General features: G+C 63.5%; 1 protein-coding gene across 1 annotated transcript; it reads left to right on the top strand.

Annotated features, from left to right (window-relative positions):
• Positions 1 to 63: 63 nt before the first annotated feature.
• Positions 64 to 17170, top strand: SMTNL2 (smoothelin like 2). Its single transcript, XM_049637217.1, has 8 exons — positions 64 to 568; positions 6955 to 7045; positions 7493 to 7735; positions 8291 to 8357; positions 9053 to 9199; positions 9924 to 10041; positions 10231 to 10382; positions 16374 to 17170. Exons 1-8 carry the CDS (start codon positions 161 to 163, stop codon positions 16498 to 16500), a joined length of 1353 nt encoding a protein of 450 aa, XP_049493174.1. The 5' UTR covers positions 64 to 160; the 3' UTR covers positions 16501 to 17170.
• The last annotated feature ends 245 nt before the right edge of the window (positions 17171 to 17415 follow it).

Here is a 17415-nt window from a genome sequence, read left to right as displayed (position 1 = left end):
CCGCCAGAGGCCCCGCCCCCGCCCGCGGCCCCGCCCCCACCCGCCCTGCGCCCGCCCCTCCCGTCGCCCCTCCGGCGAACCCGGCCCGGGGCGGCCAGTCGCGGCCCGGAGCTGCGGAGCTTGGCTTCTCTGCCCGCTCGGACGGCGCGCCCGCTCGGCCATGGAGCAGGGCCCCGACCCCGAGGAGGCGCGCACGGTGCGCGAGGCGCTGGGCCGCTACGAGGCGGCGCTGGAGGGCGCGGTGCGCGCGCTGCACGAGGACATGCAGGGGCTGCAGCGCGGCGTGGAGCGGCGCGTGGCGGAGGCTCTGCGCCTGGCCGGCCCGCTGGCGCGCACGGTGGCCGAGCTGCAGCGCGACAACCAGCGGCTGCAGGCGCAGCTCGAGCGCTTGACGCGGCAGGTGGAGGCGCTGGGCTTGGCGACCGGGCCGTCCCCCGCGCCCGGAACGCCCGGCTCGCCCGGCTCACCCAGCCCCCCGCCCGCGCCCGGCGTCCCCAGCCGCGCGCCCCGCCTGGGCACCGCGCGCTTCGCCAGCCACGCCACCTTCTCGCTGTCCGGCCGCGGCCAGGTGAGCCTCGGGGCGGGGGGCGCGGGCGCCGGGGGCGTGGGGCCGCCGACGCGGGGGTGCTGGGCTGGGGGCAGGGCCTCTGCCGGCCGCGCGGGGACTCACTCCGGGGTGGGAGAGGGCCCTAGAAGCCTGCCCGCTGCACCTGTCTCCGGCTCCCGGCCCCCTCCTTTCTTGGGAGCCAGGCCCTGTCTGCCCCGAGTTCTGACTCCCTCTCCCCTTTGTCCCATGACGCTCTCGGGCGCTGAGGTTCGGCCCCTGACCGGTTCAACACCGCCTGGGCCTCGCCGGCAGCCCCCGGCTCCCCCACCTCCATTCATGCGCCCCCTGCGTCGCCGCTTCACTGAGGCCTGACGGCTCTCGTTATTAATTAACCCAGACTGAGAACTCAGGCCCGTGTGTGTGTGTGTGTGTGTGTGTGTGTGTGTGTGTGTGTGCGCGCGCGCGCGCGCGCGAGGGGGAGGCCAGGAGGACGCAGTGTGGTCGGGGCGGCAGCGTTTGGGAACTCGCAGGGGGTAAAGACAGATGGGAAACCAGCCTGGAGCAGTCTCCAGCTTCCTGGGGTCAGTGACCCGCGTGGGGGTGGGGTGGAGGCCGGTGTGGACCAGCACGCCCAGCATGGGGCCTCCCGGAGAGGCAGGTTAGAATGTTTCCATGGTGTGCGCCGTGGCCTTAGGTGGGATTTTCCACTCTGCTCAGGCATGTGCTCTGGGGTGCGGTTTCCAGGGTCCGGGTCTGAGCGCTTTGCACCTGCCGCCCCTCCTTGGTTCCATCCGTCATCCGTGCAGATCTCCTGTGTGGGCTGGGCTGCACCTCGGGGGCCAGGAGGAGGGGGATCACATCAGCCCCTGGAGGTCCCAGCCGGGTGGGAGGTGGCCCCAGACAGAGCAGTGCCAACAGTGTGGGCAGCGGGACCAGATGTTGTGCCCCAGTCCCTTCCAGGTGGGTGTCCCGGGAAGGCTTCTGTGCCGGACGCCCAGGGCTTGCTGTAGCTGCTGTTGCAGGTTGCGGGAGCGAAGGGGACTGTGCACGTGCAGGCTCCGCGATGCTTTCAGAGGTGGGGGGTGGAGAGGGGGGCTGGTGGGACTGAGAGGGGAGGGCTGAATTGTGAAGGCCCTCTGGGCGCTGGCTACGGGAGCTGGGCTCTGTCCCTGGTGTCCGGTGCTCCTTGTGAAGGGTCTGGAAATGTGGAGACATTTAATTCTGTGCCATGAGCACAACACACTACGCATCCGTGGTATAAAATCACCACGGTGCGGTGAGCTCACACGTGCCTAATCAACTGTGTCATCGGCTGTTTCTGAAGTTGGGTTTTAACACACGTTTGCTACTTGTCTGCTCATGGAAGCAGCTTCCCAAGTGTCCAGAGACATAACGTCCCAGTCATATGTGTGTGACCGCAGGTACGCACGTGCGTGCTCATGCATGTGTGACAGGAGGCTTTCCCGGCATCCAGCTGTCTCGGTGGGAATTGGCCGTTCTCACCTGAGGTGACTTAGTCATCTTGCATATCATGGGGGTGGTGGGTGTGGGGCACCGGGCGGGGAGGGACAAGGTTCTCCTTGTTCTGCAAGGTCCGGCAAGGATGGGTGGCGGGTTGGAGGGTGGCTGGAGACAGGGTGGGTTAAGGGGGATGGTCCAAGGAGAGGAGACGATCTTCAAGGGGGAGTCGGCAGGGAGGCACAGACCGGAGCCGTGCCTGGGGAGCTGTTGGGTCACAGATCGGGGTGGGGGGGGGATGCCGGGATCTGGCTGGGTCCTGCCCAGTGTGAGGGGCTGCGGGACATCCAGGCCAAGCTGTCCCAGAGCAGGTGCAGTCCCTGATCTGGTGAGCCAGGGGGAGTCAAGGCTGGACTTTAGGGAGACATCAGGGCAGAGCCTACAGCGGAGCCCTGAAGTGGGTAAGGTGTTCAGGTAATTGTGCAGCAGGACGGGGAGGAGCTGCTGGGCAGCTAGGGGGTCCCAGCGAGCCCTAGAAGTCAAGGGGACAGCACTTGGAGGAAGGGGTCAGGGACGCCACGGCTCTTTGTGGGACAGGGATGGAGTCACGAATGGGAACTGGGTGTGGCCTTCAGAAAGGTATAGATGGGCACTTGGGTGGAGGATGGCCAAGGTCTCCAGGGGGTCAGAGGTCGTGCAGGCCCCCTGCGCCGAGGCAGCACCCCCTCTGCTGGCTTCAGAAGCGTCGTCCCCACTTCTCCTGCAGCCCCCTCTCAGGAGCGCTGACGGGCGGCCTCCAGCCAGTTTCTGGCGGCAAAGGGGACCGTGGAGACATCTGTATGTCCCCACTGTAGCAGCACACAACTGGGTGCTTAGTCACGACCTGGAAGTCAGGGCTCCAGGCTGGGCCCCAGGGTGGCTGGTTCTGTGTTTCATGCCCCGGCTGGTTCTGTGTCACAGCGGGGAGGGGTCAGTTACAGCCGAGGTGAGGCCAGCGGGGCCTGGTGTTACACCGCCCCTCTGTAATAAGCGGTGACATTTAGAGAATCTTTTGGTTTCTGCTGTTTCAAACTTGAGGCCGTTGAAAGTGCATCATACTTAGCATGTAAATGGGTCCCGAACTCCGTGCAGAAAGAGTCGATCATGGAATCCACTTCTGAGTGAACAAGCCTTGACCTTGCTAAGTGGTAAGGAGACAGAAGAGTAGCCAGGGCGGCTCCAGGAGGAGGGAGAGGGCAGGGCCATGGAGTGGGAGAAACCAAGGTGGACTTCCTGTAGGAGGCCCAAGTCCCAGAAGCAGACAGGAGCTGCTTTTGCCATGTTTGCTGTGAGGCCTCGGGAGCACCTCCTCAAAGGTCGACCTCAGTTTCTCAGGATCTAAACCAAGGGGGATCGGGCCAGGCTGGGTGGGCCCCTCAACTCTGAGCTGACTGGGTCCTTATAACGGTGACATCAGCAGGGTCTGTTCACAAGCATCCACAGAGCCGCAGCCGTGGCCTCGCAGGCAGAGGGAGCCCGCGGGGACCTGTGGTATGGCGGCAGCCTGAGGCCAGGCCGGGCCTGGAGCGTGGCCCTTGGAAATGTCCTCGGCTGGGCTGGAGGCCCGGGCCCCCCGCTGGCGGAGGCCCTCAGGGCCGGCTGCCAGGAGCTCTGGGTCGAGGCCGGCGGTGAAAGAAACCAGACTCCCTTATCTGCCTTCCTTTCCCAGACACACTGTGTGATAAGAGAGGTAAATGCTTTGGGGAGATGTTTGGGTTGAGTCTCGAAAGCCGAGTGTGAGTGGGGGATGGGCAGCAGTCTCAGGACGGGCTTCTGGCCCCTCCCGGGCTCCTGTGCCCACGCGTGAGCCCCCACACGTGAGCCCGCATGGGGCCAGCAGCACTGAGAATGCCTGAAATTTTCCCACCCTCCCGAAGCGTCTGCAAACTTCCCAGTGAGAGGATCGTATCTCCTGGAGTCCCTGCAATCAGACCTGTGTCACCCTGTGCCTCCCTCTCATGCTCTCAGGCCTGGGCTCCCTTATCCAGGGGGGGGGAGGTGCGGGGGGGGGGGCGGGGCTCTTCCTAAAGTCCAGATGGGGACCGTTCTGTGCTGGTTCCCGTCCCCAGGGCTCACCAGTGATTTCTGCCCCAGCACACAGAGGCTGCCCCGCCCCGGTTCTCTTCCTGGGGGTGAGGCAGCCCCCCCACCCCCATGCCGGGAGACGCTGGGAGAGTGTGTCTGAGGTCCCAGGGTGTGCTTGGGGACCAGGACAAGTCTTTGGTTTAAGGCCTCTGTTCTGCAAAGGTCCTGCTGGGGCGGTTATCCCATTGTTAACCCTTTTCCTCCCCCTCATCTGGCTAAGACAGGTCTGGCAGGGGCCAGGACCCGCCCTGCCCCAGGTCCTGGGGGACACGTTTGTCCTGAGCTGTCCTCTGTTCTCTGGAAGGCCAGAGTGCCTTGTGGACAAAGTCTCAGGTTGGGGTAGGAGACCCAGGTCCCAAACTTCCACTCCTCTACCCCTCCCCAGCCTGTCCCACGAATGGGTTATGTGATGATGGTTGGCGGGTGGTCTCCCAATGACCCCTTGGCTTGAGGGGACAAGGGGTAGTTCCAGTCGAGGGGAAGTGGCAGTGGGGGGGTTGGCGGGCAGGAGACCCAGGAATCTGGCTGGTCCAGAACCTACTTCCTGTCTGGTTGTGGCTCCTGGTCCCCTGGGGCGTCACAGGGGTGGGGGACCTGCTACGTGCAGGGGCAGGCGTCTGGGGGCCCCCCATTCCTGGGAACGTGGTTTCACCATCACCCTGTCCCTCCAGGCCTCTGCCCAGACCTGTGGCACCGGTTGGGCCAGAGTAGGAGGGTGGGGGGACATGGAGACCCCAGGCTGAGCTGGCCCCGGTGACAGGTAGGGGCTGGGGTTCAGGGTGGACCGGCTGTTTCTCCTTCTGCTGCTGATTTGGCTTCAAGTTAGGGGTGCCCACAGAGGCCCCCCTTCTCCACAGCCTGGCCCCTCCCTCTCTGTCCTCCTGAGTCAGGACTTGAGGGGTCCCCTCCTCTCCCAGGCGCCCTCCCCCCCAGGGCTCTGAGTCCTGTCCTTTCCTCCTTCTGCAGGGACCCACACCCCACAGAGGGACAGCCCCTCCCAACTCTTCCCCTGTCCTCCCAGCTTCTCCCCCCTCCGCCCTCTCCCGCCCCACCCCTACCTCATTCAGTCCCTAAATCACCTGCCGGCCTCTTCTTTGCTAAACCCAATGAGCGCTGTTCAGATCTCATCTCGACCATTTCCTTGACCCGAGGCCACCTTTGGGCGCCCCAGGCACGCCTGTGTTCTTCCTGAATGTGTCTACCTGCCTCACCCAGCCTTCCCCATGTTTTCTCCCTGCACCTCTGGCTGCCCCTCTGTAGACCCCTCTTCTCCCCCCAGGCCCCCTCCACCCCTGGCCACCTCTTGCTCTGTGCGTGTGCCGAGGACACAGGACTCCTGCTTGTCCCTCATTGTTCCCTCCATCCTTCTGTCTTGTCTCTTAAACTGTAGACCCAAACACACAGCTGTGTCCTGACCTCACCTCCTGGATGCCCCAGGGCACCTTACACTCCATGTGGCCCGAACTGAAGTCCCTGTTGTCCCACCAACGCCCCTTCCTTCCCCCTCAGGTCACTTATCCCTGCAGTCACCCATCAGAACGCGTCACAACTCCAAGTCGTCTGTCCCTGCAGACGCTAGTTGTCCCCTCCTCATCCACCTGGCGTACCCTACACCCGGCTTGGGCACTGCTGCCTCTGGGGGGCCCTCCCTGACCTGCTGGGCTGGACGCACTCTCGGGCTCTGCTCGAGGTCCTGGCTCCCCCGCCAGAGCGATCCCCCCATGGCACAGTGGCCACCCCTAGCACTGGCTGAGGGGCCGCTGAGCCATCTGGGGCCAGGGGTGGTCTTTAGTCATCTGGGAAGCTTGCAGGCAAGAGCCAGCCTGGAGGTGTCTCGGGAGAGGTATAGCCAGCCTCCAAGTGGCCCTTAGTACTGGGGGGTCTGCCCCGATCCCCTTCCCGCCAAGCAGACCCTGCCAGCCCTGTGGACACGCCAGGCCCTCCCCACCTCCCTCACTTTGAGAGAGGCAGGAGCTCGGTGCAGGAGCACGTCCCTCCTGGCCACAGATCACAGGTGATTCTCACGTGTCACTGTGGACAGGACACCTCTTCTCGGAGCCTTGGGCTTTCCCTGCCGCGTGGGGGTGTTAGCACGCACCTGAGAGGACAGAAGCACATTGGCGTAACTGGCGTGGCCAGAAAAGGGCCTGATGCTCGATGGATGCTCTGCAGTGTACCTCCCTTATCTCAGACGGGGACACTGAGACCCAGCAGTGGCATGACCTGACCCCCAGCTCCCGGTATTGGGAGGTATTGGGGGTCCGGTATTGGCTCCACTGAGGTTCAGGGGGGGCTGGAGGGCTCCGGAGCCAGTCAGACCCTCATATCCCGGGCATCCAGGCAAATCTTGTGACCGCGTCCCATGGAAGGTCCTCAGCACGAAGGCCCCAGTGCCTGCTGTTAGCCCAGAGAACCTTAGGGTTCTGGTTTCAGCGCCCCTACACGGGCATCCGTGTCGGCTGGCCACGCGGGGGTGAGAGTGAGAAGGGCCAGGTTCTTGCCGGGGCATCTGGTCCAGGCAGGGGAAGGGTGGGCCACTTTGCGCCCTGCCAGGAGCCCCATTCTGATCTTTGTCTCTAGTGCTTTTGGAGTCTGGGGTGAGCCCAGGAGAGTCGTTTGCCTGGCAGGATCGTGGGGGCTCAGCAGCCGGGGCCGGGTCCATGCCAGCTCGCTGTGTGGCCTGTGCCCAGTACCGTATCTCCCAGGGGCTGTCTCACATGGGAGTGTTACTTGTCCCCAGAACTGGGGGGGCCTCAGGCAGCAATCTCGGGAGGGGGCAGCCGGCCCTGCCTGACTGGGCCCCCCTGGTGCGTGTGTCTCCGTAGAGCGTGGATCACCAGGACGAAGCCAGCGAGGTGGACACAAGAAAGGCCTCAGACTCGTGCATCGTTGAGAACGGGCACCAGCCTGGGACAGGTAGGGGCCGACGGCAAGGGGTGCCGTCCCGCGGCCGGGAGGGGACGTGGCCCTGAACCCCAGCAGGCCGACAGGCTGCCCGGAGGGCGGCTTCACTCGGGGTGAAGTAGAACTCTGTCAACGCAGAGGGAAATGGGAGGTCTCGAGGTTCCCTGTTTCTGGAGGAAGCAAGTGGGCCCCGAGGAGATGTCCACGCAGCGGACAGCACCGCGTGGCCGACAGGCTAGGTAGTATTTACTGAACTGATGGTGACAGCAGTTTGGAACAGACATAAACTCCGGTTGCATTGAGGCGTCCCCAGAAGAGGGAGGTCAGGGAGGCCTTCCTGGAGGAGGTGGGAGGAGGGTTCACAGAAGCTGGAGTCCTACTTGGGGGGGGGGCGGCCTGAGGCCCCTGCAGATGCCTTGGCTGACTCCCCCCACCTTCCCCACTGGCCTCGTGTTTCAGGTCTGGGCGATGGGTCCCCAGAAGCCGCTGGATCCTTACCAGCACCAGAGCCCCCCAGGCCTCGCCCCGTGAGCCTCTCCCTGCAGCTGCCTCACCAGCCAGTCACGGCCGTCACTCGGGTCTCAGAGAGGTTTTCAGGGGAGACCTCGGCCGCGGCTCTCTCGCCCACGTCTGCCGCCATCCTGGGGGGCCCCAGCCCGAGCCCCAGTGAGGCCACCGCACCCTGGACTCCAGGTCCCAGCGGTAGGAGCGGGAGAGCATAGCCTGGGTGCAGACCCCACGGGGGTGGGGGGCTGGCGAGAGACTCGGAAAACCTGGGACCGAGCTGCCCACCTGTGCCCGGTCCCTGTGACGCCCTTCCCTGCCTGACTCCTTCCAGAGATGCCGTGAACTGGCGGCTTCCCTCGGGGAGACCGTGGCTTTCATTCCGGGTCAGGCTGTGGTGAGGACGTGGCTGACACCCTGCCCACTTGGCAGGGCTCCACCAGCCTGCTGTGGGCCTGTGGTCAGGGCCCGTGGTGTGTCCTGGGGTGGGGCTTCCAAAATGAGGGTCTGGCGACAAAGCGTGCTGCACCCTGGGACCTGTGCTCCCCAAAGCAGCTGGGAACGCTTACAACACCTTTTATGTCCGAGCTCTGAGCTCCTAGCCCCTCTCCCTCAGCTGTTGGCCATGGGGGGCCAGCCTAGTGGGGGGGGGGGAGCTGCCCATCCAGGGAGCCGTGTTGGGTCAGGGAAGGGCGCCGGTGGCTGGCCCTCCCCAAGGCCGTGGCTACTTCTGTTCCTCTCCTTGTCCTGCAGAGAAGAGTCCTTCCGCCCCGAGGTTGAGCTCTGGCTATGGGGCAGCATCGGCCGGCAGGAGCGACAGGTGCGTCAGGGTGAGGCGGCCGGGTGGGCTGTGCTGTCCTGGGACTTGGGCTCCCTGTGCTGACCCGGACCTTGGAGAGCCGGGCAGCGGGTTGCAGGGGAGGCCGGGCCGCGGGGCTCGCTGGACAGCCTCGTTTGGAGAAATGTGGCTGCGGCTGGCTTCTCTGTGGACCCTGCAGAGTGGGTCTGTGTGGAGGTGGGAGGGGGTGTCTCCGTCCCCACAGAGGAGGGAGGGTGGGAGGGCCTCTCCATGAGGGTGCCCAGAGAGGCCCTGCCCCCCTCGTGGTACAGACCCCCTCCCCCAGCCTGCAGCTGTCCCCATATTCCCCCAGGCCAGCTGGCTGGGGGTGGGGGGCTCACTTGGCTTTTCTTTTAATAATCAAGGAAAATGGTGACTTTCTGGCAAACTGTTCAGGAGGAAACAAAGGGGGTCTTATCTAGTGGTGGAGAGGGGCCTGGTGCGGCTGGTTCGGGGTCCACCTTCTGCCCCAGGAATTGGCACCTGCTGAGGGGTGATTATGCCAGGCATTGGGTGCCCCCTGCAGCGGGCCAGACCTCTCAGTCAGAACCTGCCCAACAGGTTGTGCCTGGTGCTGCCGTGCCTCCTTTGTTCCTGCCTCGGTCACTGGGGGGAGGGGGGCCCTGGGCCCGAGTGGGCTGGGATGTTCCTGACTCGGTGGTTCTCTCTCTCCTCAGCCCACCCCTGGTGACGCCTCCGTCTCCACCAGCCACCGCCCAGGCCCGGCGCCGGGAGCTGGTCAGGTCGCAGACGCTGCCCCGCACATCCGGGGCGCAGGCCCGGAAGGCCTTGTTTGAGAAGTGGGAGCGCGACACCGCGGGCAAGTACGGACGCTCGCGCCCAGACCCACGTGGGGGCCAGGCCGCGCAGGAAAGCCGGCCCAGTCCTCTTCCCTGGGGGCCGGGCGCAAGGGCAGGGCCCATGATGAGAGCCCCTCGCCTGCCTTGTTCCAGAGATGCCCCAGGCCGCCCTCCCCGCCTCGCCTGGCGGGACGGGGAGACCACAAGGGGTAGTGGGTTAGGATTCCCGGGGGCGGGGGCTGTGGGGTGACACCCTGCCCCCCTTAAGGACAGGGCTGGTCTTTGAACAGGGATCCAGTCGTCAGCATGACACCTGCTGGGTGCAGGGTGGGGTCCCAGCCTGTGTGGTGAGGACGCCCCTAGCCCCAGCTTCCTGTGACCAGTGAGGGAGACCAACCAGGGCAGTTTCCCCACTGAGCCAGATCTGGGCTGTGTCCTCGGGGCCACCAGGGGGACCACCCTCCCGGGGCTAGGAGGCTAGGAAGGGAGCTGTCAGTGAGGGTTACGTCTGGGCGGCTGGGACGAAGGGAAGGGAGCAGAGGGCAGGGGCCTGAGGCCACGTGGGCTGCGGTCCCCTGTCCCAGGATTGCCAGGTGACCCCCGATTCCCAGTGTGGGAAATGGATGCGGGCTGCCGGCCGGAGGGAGGGTGGTCCTGCCAGCGGGGCGTCTCCCCGGGTGAGCAGAGCAGGTGGTGTGCGAGCAGTGGGGACCCGCGGCCCCACAGCAGGCAGGCGCTCTTTGCACAGGGGGAAGGGCGAGGTGCGGGCCAAGCTGAAACGGTCGCAGAGCTTCGGTGTGGCCAGTGCCAGCAGCATCAAGCAGCTCCTGCTGGAGTGGTGCCGGCAGAAGACCCTTGGCTACGAGGTGGGCCCAGACCCTGCCCTGGCCTGGGGGTGGGGAGGGGGACCCTTGGCTACGAGGTGGGCCAGGGGCCCCTGGTCTGCTCTGGGAGGGGCTGGGAGCGTCTGCTTGATGGGTTAAATTGGGTGGGGGGCGCAGAGGTGGGACGGAACCCCCGCTCACGCCCCTGTGTTGCCCCCGGCCCTCCGGAAGCACGTGGACCTGCAGAACTTCTCGTCCAGCTGGAGCGACGGCATGGCCTTCTGCGCCCTGGTGCACTCATTCTTTCCCGATGCCTTCGACTACAGCGCCCTGAGCCCCGCGCAGAGGCAGAAGAACTTCGAGCTGGCCTTCACCATGGCCGAGTGAGTATGGCGGGTGCTGAGCCCCCCTCCTGCCCGGGGGAGTCGTCTGCAGGGTCCTGAGGCCATCCCACGGCCTCCTGTACAGGTGGGGACACTGAGGCCGGAGGGGTCGCCCACACTCGGTGCACCTGCCCCTCTCGCTGGGTGCCTGGCCTCTGCTGTGTGGTCTGGGAGGCCAGCCAACGGGCCGGGCGTGAGGGACTGCGGGGTGGGCTCTCCCAGGGCACCCAGCCTGTCCTCTCAGCGTTGGTGGGGAGACACTGTTGCTTGGGCAAGCAGGACGTTGAATAATGTCTGCCTCGGAAACATTTTTAAAAATTCTTCAGTAAGTAGATTTTGCTTCCCTAAATGTTGTCCTAGCGTTTGCTACGAAATCGTCTGTTTTCCTGAGACTGGCTCCGAGAGGCAATTGGGTGGGGAGAGATTCTGGGATTCCCTTGGCACTTGGGAAGCCAGTCTGGGATTTGGCCGGTGGCTCAGGGCAGCCCCTGGGGCATCGGGGTTCTAGCTGGGGTCGGGAGGTGGGGGTTGCAGCCTGTCCCCCGGGGCTGGTCGGCCTGACGTTGTGGGGCCCGGAGGGCAGCTGTGTGGGGAGGGCTGGCTCACGGGCTGTGCGTGTGGGCGGCGGCTGGCAGGGAGCTGGGGCAGAGGGCCTCCTGTCAGTTGGTCACAGTCCAGAAGCAGAGGCTCAGGGGAGCCTGGGGGCGGGGCTCAGGGGATGCTCAGGGGATGCTGGGGTGGGGGGCAGGGGGGAGGAAGGTGAGAGGAAAGGCGCAGTTTCCTGGAGGGGATGTTTGTCTCCTGCCGCAGCCTCTGTGCCTGGACATAAGCCCGTGAGCAGCGCCTGCCCACCAGGTCTGCATCCCTGGTGCCCTGACCAGGGGGAGGCCTCGCTCCAGACCTGTGTGCCCTCCGAACTCCGTTCCTGGACCCCAGCCCTGGCCGGGGAAGGGGTCGGAGCCTACGGATCAGTCCTGGGGGCAGAGTGGAGCCGGCCTGAGTTGTGGGAATGTCGCCGTTGCCCCCGTGCAGTGGTCTCAGGTGACATGCCGGGACTCTCGGCCCCCGCGGGGTCACAGAACTCCTTCTCTTTCTCGGCTGCTCTAGCTAGCTGTCTTCCTAATCGCAGAAACAGCTCTGGTTGGAGTGTGTTATGCAGCTGGACCCAGACGGCGGTGAACCAGAGCCAAGGGGGACAGCACAACGTCGGGGAGGGACACCTCGCAGGGGGAGGCCCGGCTGCTCGGGCCTAGAGACGGTGGCTGTCAGAGCAGACTGAGTGTGCAGGGCGGGGGCTCTGGTGTGGGCGCCGCACCCCAGGACCCACCCCGGAAACTGGGCCGGCGAGGCCCCACTCGGGCCCCTGGTGTTTTCTTCCACAGGCCAGGCTGGGCCCGGAGAGGGGGCCCTGGGCCGCAGGGTGGTGGCCCTGCCTCCCAGATGGTGGGGAGCACAGCCCCGCCCCGACAGCCAGAGCCAGATTGCTCTGTGGCTGTGCTTTCCCAGACGTGGGCACCTCCAGTCTCGCAGCACAGAGCACGTTCCTTCTGTTCCCAGCCTGGAGGGTCAGCGTGTGTGCAGGCCGCTCCACGTTTTGCCTCCCTCCTCCCCAGAGCAAACGGTGGGGTGGGGTGGGGGGACTGAAGCCCTGCCCTGCCTCTTTGTGGCCTGAGTATGGCTGGGGAGGGGAGGGTGGTCTGCCGGCTAGGGGCCCAGGGCAGGCCTGTGTGGGGAGCTTGTTTGGGGCCTGGGAAGGGACCTCCCCTGGGAGTCCCTGGGGGAGGTGACCTCGCAGATATGGGGGGGGGCGGGTAGGAAGGTGGCCTCCTAAGAAGACAGCAGCTTGGGTCACCTGGCTCGCTCCCGGGACAACAGGCTGGAAAGAAAGCACAGGACCCCTGCTGGACGGTTCTGGCTACCAGTTTCTTAGCAGACACTCCCCACGTTTGCCAGCGAAGGTCCGGCAGACTCATGGGCCCACAGGCAGCAGGAGCAGGCTGTGCAGGGTGACAGGGGTCCGGGCTCCATGGGGTCACAGCCTTTGCACAGGAACAGAGGACAGACAGGCCCCTCAAACAGGGGGTTCACCCCCCCCCCCCACATCAGGAAGGAAACGTTTGCAGACCCTTCTGCGAGCGAGGGCCTTAAAACCACAAAGATGCACCGGGAACTGGGTGGCATGAGCCGTGTGCTACCCCTCCTCCCGGGAACTCCCGGCCCCGAAGATTCCCCGCGGCCTAATCTGTGCGAGCAATGCGGTGTTGACAGCAAAGTACGAGCCCTTGTTGGACAGGTGTCCCGGGCTTGGAGAGCGGGAAGACCGGTCCTTTTATGGAAGGGGTGCGACGGTGTGCGGGGGCCCTGCCCTCTGCGCCCTGCGCCCCACATCTCCAGGCCGAGCGCCCGCCCAGGGCCGGACGTGTGGCCTGAGGCTCCCGCTTGCCCTGCAGGGAATGTGTCCTGCTCTCGGGTTACGCCCAAGCAGAAGGGGCTTCGGGCTATTTGTAGTGTCCATGTGTCTCTGTCTAAAACCAGACTGGAGGCTGTAGTCCGAGCCTGGCATCTGCGTTTAGCGAAGGCTTAAACAAATAAAAATAGCCCCTTGAGCCCCTCCTCCCTCGCCCTCACAGGCCAGCCCCGTGCCGACCGCAGATCGTAACAGAGCCGGGGCAGGAGAATCCTCGGAACCTCGCTTTTAAGCCCCAAGCAAGGTGGGGCTCAGTACGTTCACTCAGAAATGATGGCACACAGATGTCACCCCGGTTCCTGTTACACGGTGCCATTGAAGTGTCTTGTGCTTTTCCCTTTGGGCTGTTTCGCGGCGCGGGAGTTACGCTCGTATCGCTGTTACAAACGCACTTGCTTCCTTTTAATTTGAAAGGCAATGGGGTGTGTGCCTAATAGTGTTCTGCCTTAACCGTACCTCAACTCTTTAAAAAGGGCAGTGGGGGCCTCTAATATTTTGAGACTTGAGTATTTTTATAAAAGTCAATACTGACCACTTTCCTTTTCTCATATCCTGATTCTGAAGTTTCATTCAACCCGCGTCTGCAGCTTTTAGGACTCGTGAGGTTACCGTTGTGGCTGCTGGGGTGGGGACCGGGAAGCCAGAGCCTTGCCCGTGACCTCTCGCCTGGGTTGTAGGGGAGACGGCAGGGTAAGGCCTTAGTGCCCACCCTGACCGCGGCCCTGAGGGTGAAGCCTCGCTGCCCAGGCAGGGATGCCGTGGGTGGGAGCCGGCGCAGAAGGGGGTCAGTGGACCCCCCCTGCGCGGGTTGGAACATCCTAGCCATTGTGGGCGGGAAGAAGAAACCAGAAGCAGGGCACAGAAGAGCGTCCCAGGTGCCCTTTGGAGGCCCAGTGAGGGAACCAGAGAGATGTGGTGTCGGGGAAAGACGTGACATGAAGATTCTCTTCCAAAGCGTGAAAGGCTTTGGTGGGGAAGAAATTAGGCAGAGAACAGACTTGTGGGGCCATCCGTAGAAAGTGCCCAGCGGCAAGTGAGCATAGGGAACAGGAGGGAAACTCTCCTGGCCAAGAGCCACCTGCGGAGGGATTTGACCGCGGGGCGCTGGGGCCCGTGGCCTGAGCCTGGAGAAGGGCAAGGCCAGGCCGGACTCCCCCGTGTCTGCAGGGTGCACTCGGTTCTCTTCCAGGCCGAGGTCAGGGCTTTAGTACGGCCCTCCTCTAACTTGGGGACCACTGTGGCCAGCGGCGGCGAGTGATGGTCTGGCGCGCATGCATGGCCCGCCCACACGCACCTGGTGCAAGTTCGGGCCCCGCCCACAGGCACCTGACCCGTACGTGGCCCCGCCCACACACACCTGGTGCGTAGGAAGGGCTCACTCACACACACCTGGTGCACGTTCGGGGCCCCTGCAGGGCACGCTCACACGCACCTGGCCGGTGTGCAGGCGGCCCTGGGAGGAAGGCAGGAGCGGAGCGCAGCAGGTGCTGACGGCTCAAAAGGTGAACTCAGGCCAGAGAATTGGATTTGCAGCTCGTCGCCATTAACAAAGCACCTTCCCATGCCTGCCCTTGTCAGAGCTCGCACTTCCCTGACCCCGAGCCCGGCCCTGGCCCGTCTGGGATGCCAGGCCCCGTCACCTCACAAAGCCGTTGGATTCCACCATTGGCCACCGGCTCCAAACCGAGGGGGAGGGGGCAGTGGGACCCGGGACAGACGTCCCCATTTGCTCTGACATTTGGTTAGTGATAGGACGTCTGGCACATGGCCAGCGCAAGATCCACCTGCGATATCTGGCCGGCAGGCTCTGGGGTACAGGCCACAACCTTGGAGGTGGGGGTCTGATCTCTGCTGAGGACACGGCTAGCGGACCCAGGGTCTGAACTCCGCTGTTTAGGTCCCAAATTCTGACGAAAATGGCAACCCCCGGGGACGTGTACTGAGCTCTTTCCAGGCACAGAAGCCGTGCGACCTGCGCGCCCACCCCGCCCCGTGCAGGGGCGATGATTCCACGTGGGGGACTGGGAGCCCGGGAGAAGCCAGGTGTCTTTCTTGCCAGAGTCAGGGAGGCCGGGGCCGCCGTGAACCCCGACAGTCATGCATTTGTTGACAGGGGAGGCGGGGGGGGCCCCCGGAAGCAGGGGGGTGCCCCGTGCTCGCTGCTGAGCAGGGGTGGTCACGGACTGGAGCAGGTGTGGGAGTTTGTTCCGGGCTGGGTCCCCCAGGCCCGCCGCTCTGCACCCTGGGGAAGCCCGGCTCAGCCTCCGGAAGGACACCTGCTGTTATTTCAGGGCGTGGCGCTGACCCCTGCCACCGTGGGTGCCGCCTCGTGGGTCGTGGGAGTTGGGGCAGCGGGGGAGCCGCTTTCTTTCCAGGGCAGTGTCTACACGCATGTTTCCCAGAGCGCGAGGCACAGGCCCAGGGGTCGTAAGTGGAGGTAGGCAGGTTTCTAAGCTTGTGACCCGTCAGCAGGTAGTGAAAGCGGGTGAGTGTTTCGTGACCAGCGTTCAGGAACAAGTGTGGGGCAGGAGACGCAAAACGCCACGGAGGAAATCTCGGTGGTGAGACGTTTGTGAGCGTTTTCCACGTGCACGTGCTGACCTAGGGTGAGAAATCGCCAAGGGTGCGTCTTGGAAAAGTTTTAAAAGACGGTTTTAGAAGCCGCGTGGGTGACTTTTATGTTTTACTTCATTTTACATTTATTTTTCTAGTTCGTGCTGATTTCCCACAGGCTGCCGACGTACGTCGACGTTTTTAGTGAAATTTAGTTTTTATTTTTATTTTTTTATTAAAAAAAAATTTTTTTTTTAACGTTTATTTATTTTTGAGACAGAGAGAGACAGAGCATGAACGGGGGAGGGTCAGAGAGAGGGAGACACAGAATCCGAAACAGGCTCCAGGCTCTGAGCTGTCAGCACAGAGCCCGGAGCCTGTTTCGGATTCTGTGTCTCCCTGCCACCGTCCTCCGCCAGCGTCGGTCCCGTGACCCACTACTGTAAGTCCGAGCCCCTGAAATTTAGTTTTTAAATTAAACTGAAATTTGACTAACAGAGTTTTGACTCGCATTTACTTTTTAAGTGGATTTAGTGAAAAGTTCAAAGTGAAATTAAATTTCACTGAAACTTGCGATAAAGTAAGTCTACTTAAGTCAAAACGTGAGCTGTCGCAGTGGTTCCTGGACGCGGGGGTCTGGGCAACCCGCCTCCGAGTAGGCGACTCCAGGGTCTCAAGGGGTTTCTTGGGGTCTGCTGGGGTCTCTGGGTGTCTCCAGGGCCCTGCTGGGGACTCTCAGGGTCTGCGAGGGTCTCCCAGGGTCTGCTGGGGTCTCCGGGTGTCTCCAGGGGTCTGCTGGGGGGGGGTCTCCCAGGGTCTCCTGGGGTCTTCAGGCATCTCTTGGGGGGGGGGTCTCCTGGGCTCTCCCGGGGTCATGGAAGGCCCTGTGGGGACACCCCTCCTCTCTCCCCGGGGTGGCGGGGCTGGCCGGTGGCTGGGACCCTGGTCCTGACCCAGCTTCTGTGTTTCAGGAATCTGGCCAACTGTGAGCGCCTCATCGAGGTGGAGGATATGATGGTGATGGGCCGCAAGCCGGACCCCATGTGTGTCTTCACCTACGTCCAGTCTCTGTACAACCACCTGCGTCGCTTCGAATGAAGCCCGTGGGGGCTGGGTGGCCAGGGCGCAGGCCCGGGAGGACACTGTGGGGCGGCCCCACGGGAGTCGCGTGCATTCTGGGGTGAGCGCGCCCTGGCCCCTGTGTCACTGATGCGCCCCCCGCGCGCAGGGGCTCCGAGGAGGAAGGAGCGCGCTCGGTGCTACGTGATTATCTCCCTGCAAATAAAAGGCTTGCCTGTGGATTCTGGAATGTGAGATCCCTTTTCCCTTGGGCGAATTTGATACATTGGCTTCACGGGGTTACACTGGTTACCAAGTGTGTGTGCTCAAAATACCCAGAGTTTTTTTTTTTTTTTTTTTTTTACTTTCTCACCGTATCTTGGGTTCCCTTCCGCCGTCCCTGGGGCCTCTGCCGGGAAGCAGGGAGGACGCCCCAGCCCAGCCTGACGCGGAACCGTTCAGTCTCCCCCAGGTCCTGGGCGGCAGATGACCTTCAAGTTACCCTGGCTGGCTGGGCGGTGGGAAGGCCGTCACCTGGTCCCCAAAGCTCCCTGTCTCGGGAAGTTAACGCTTTGGGGGGAGGACGAGGCCCTTTGTGCATAGAGGTAGTTTTTATTCACATCTTTTTTTAGGGGATTTGCTGGAGATATTTATGAAAAGTAACTATGTACCATTGGCCGTTTGTACATAAAAAGATGTGTCAAACTTCGCTCTGGATTGGTTGTTTCTGTTCGGGACACCTGGGGCCTGTGGACCACAGACTTTGCATGCATTCCGAGTGAAAATCTGCTCAAATCCTCCCTTCTCTGCTTTTGCACCTAGATCGCTGCCCAGGAAGTTGACAACCACGTCCACGTACTTGTCAGTCGGGCTCCCTCGTCCCTGCTGCTGGGGGACGTGGTCTGGGAGTCCCCTTGGGTTTCCAGGGGACTCTGGGCCTTGGCTGGTGGGTCT

This window comes from Panthera uncia, chromosome E1 (genome assembly GCF_023721935.1).
Source record: "Panthera uncia isolate 11264 chromosome E1, Puncia_PCG_1.0, whole genome shotgun sequence".
Taxonomy (NCBI): domain Eukaryota; kingdom Metazoa; phylum Chordata; class Mammalia; order Carnivora; family Felidae; genus Panthera; species Panthera uncia.
This window is presented reverse-complemented; position numbering and strand designations above follow the sequence as displayed.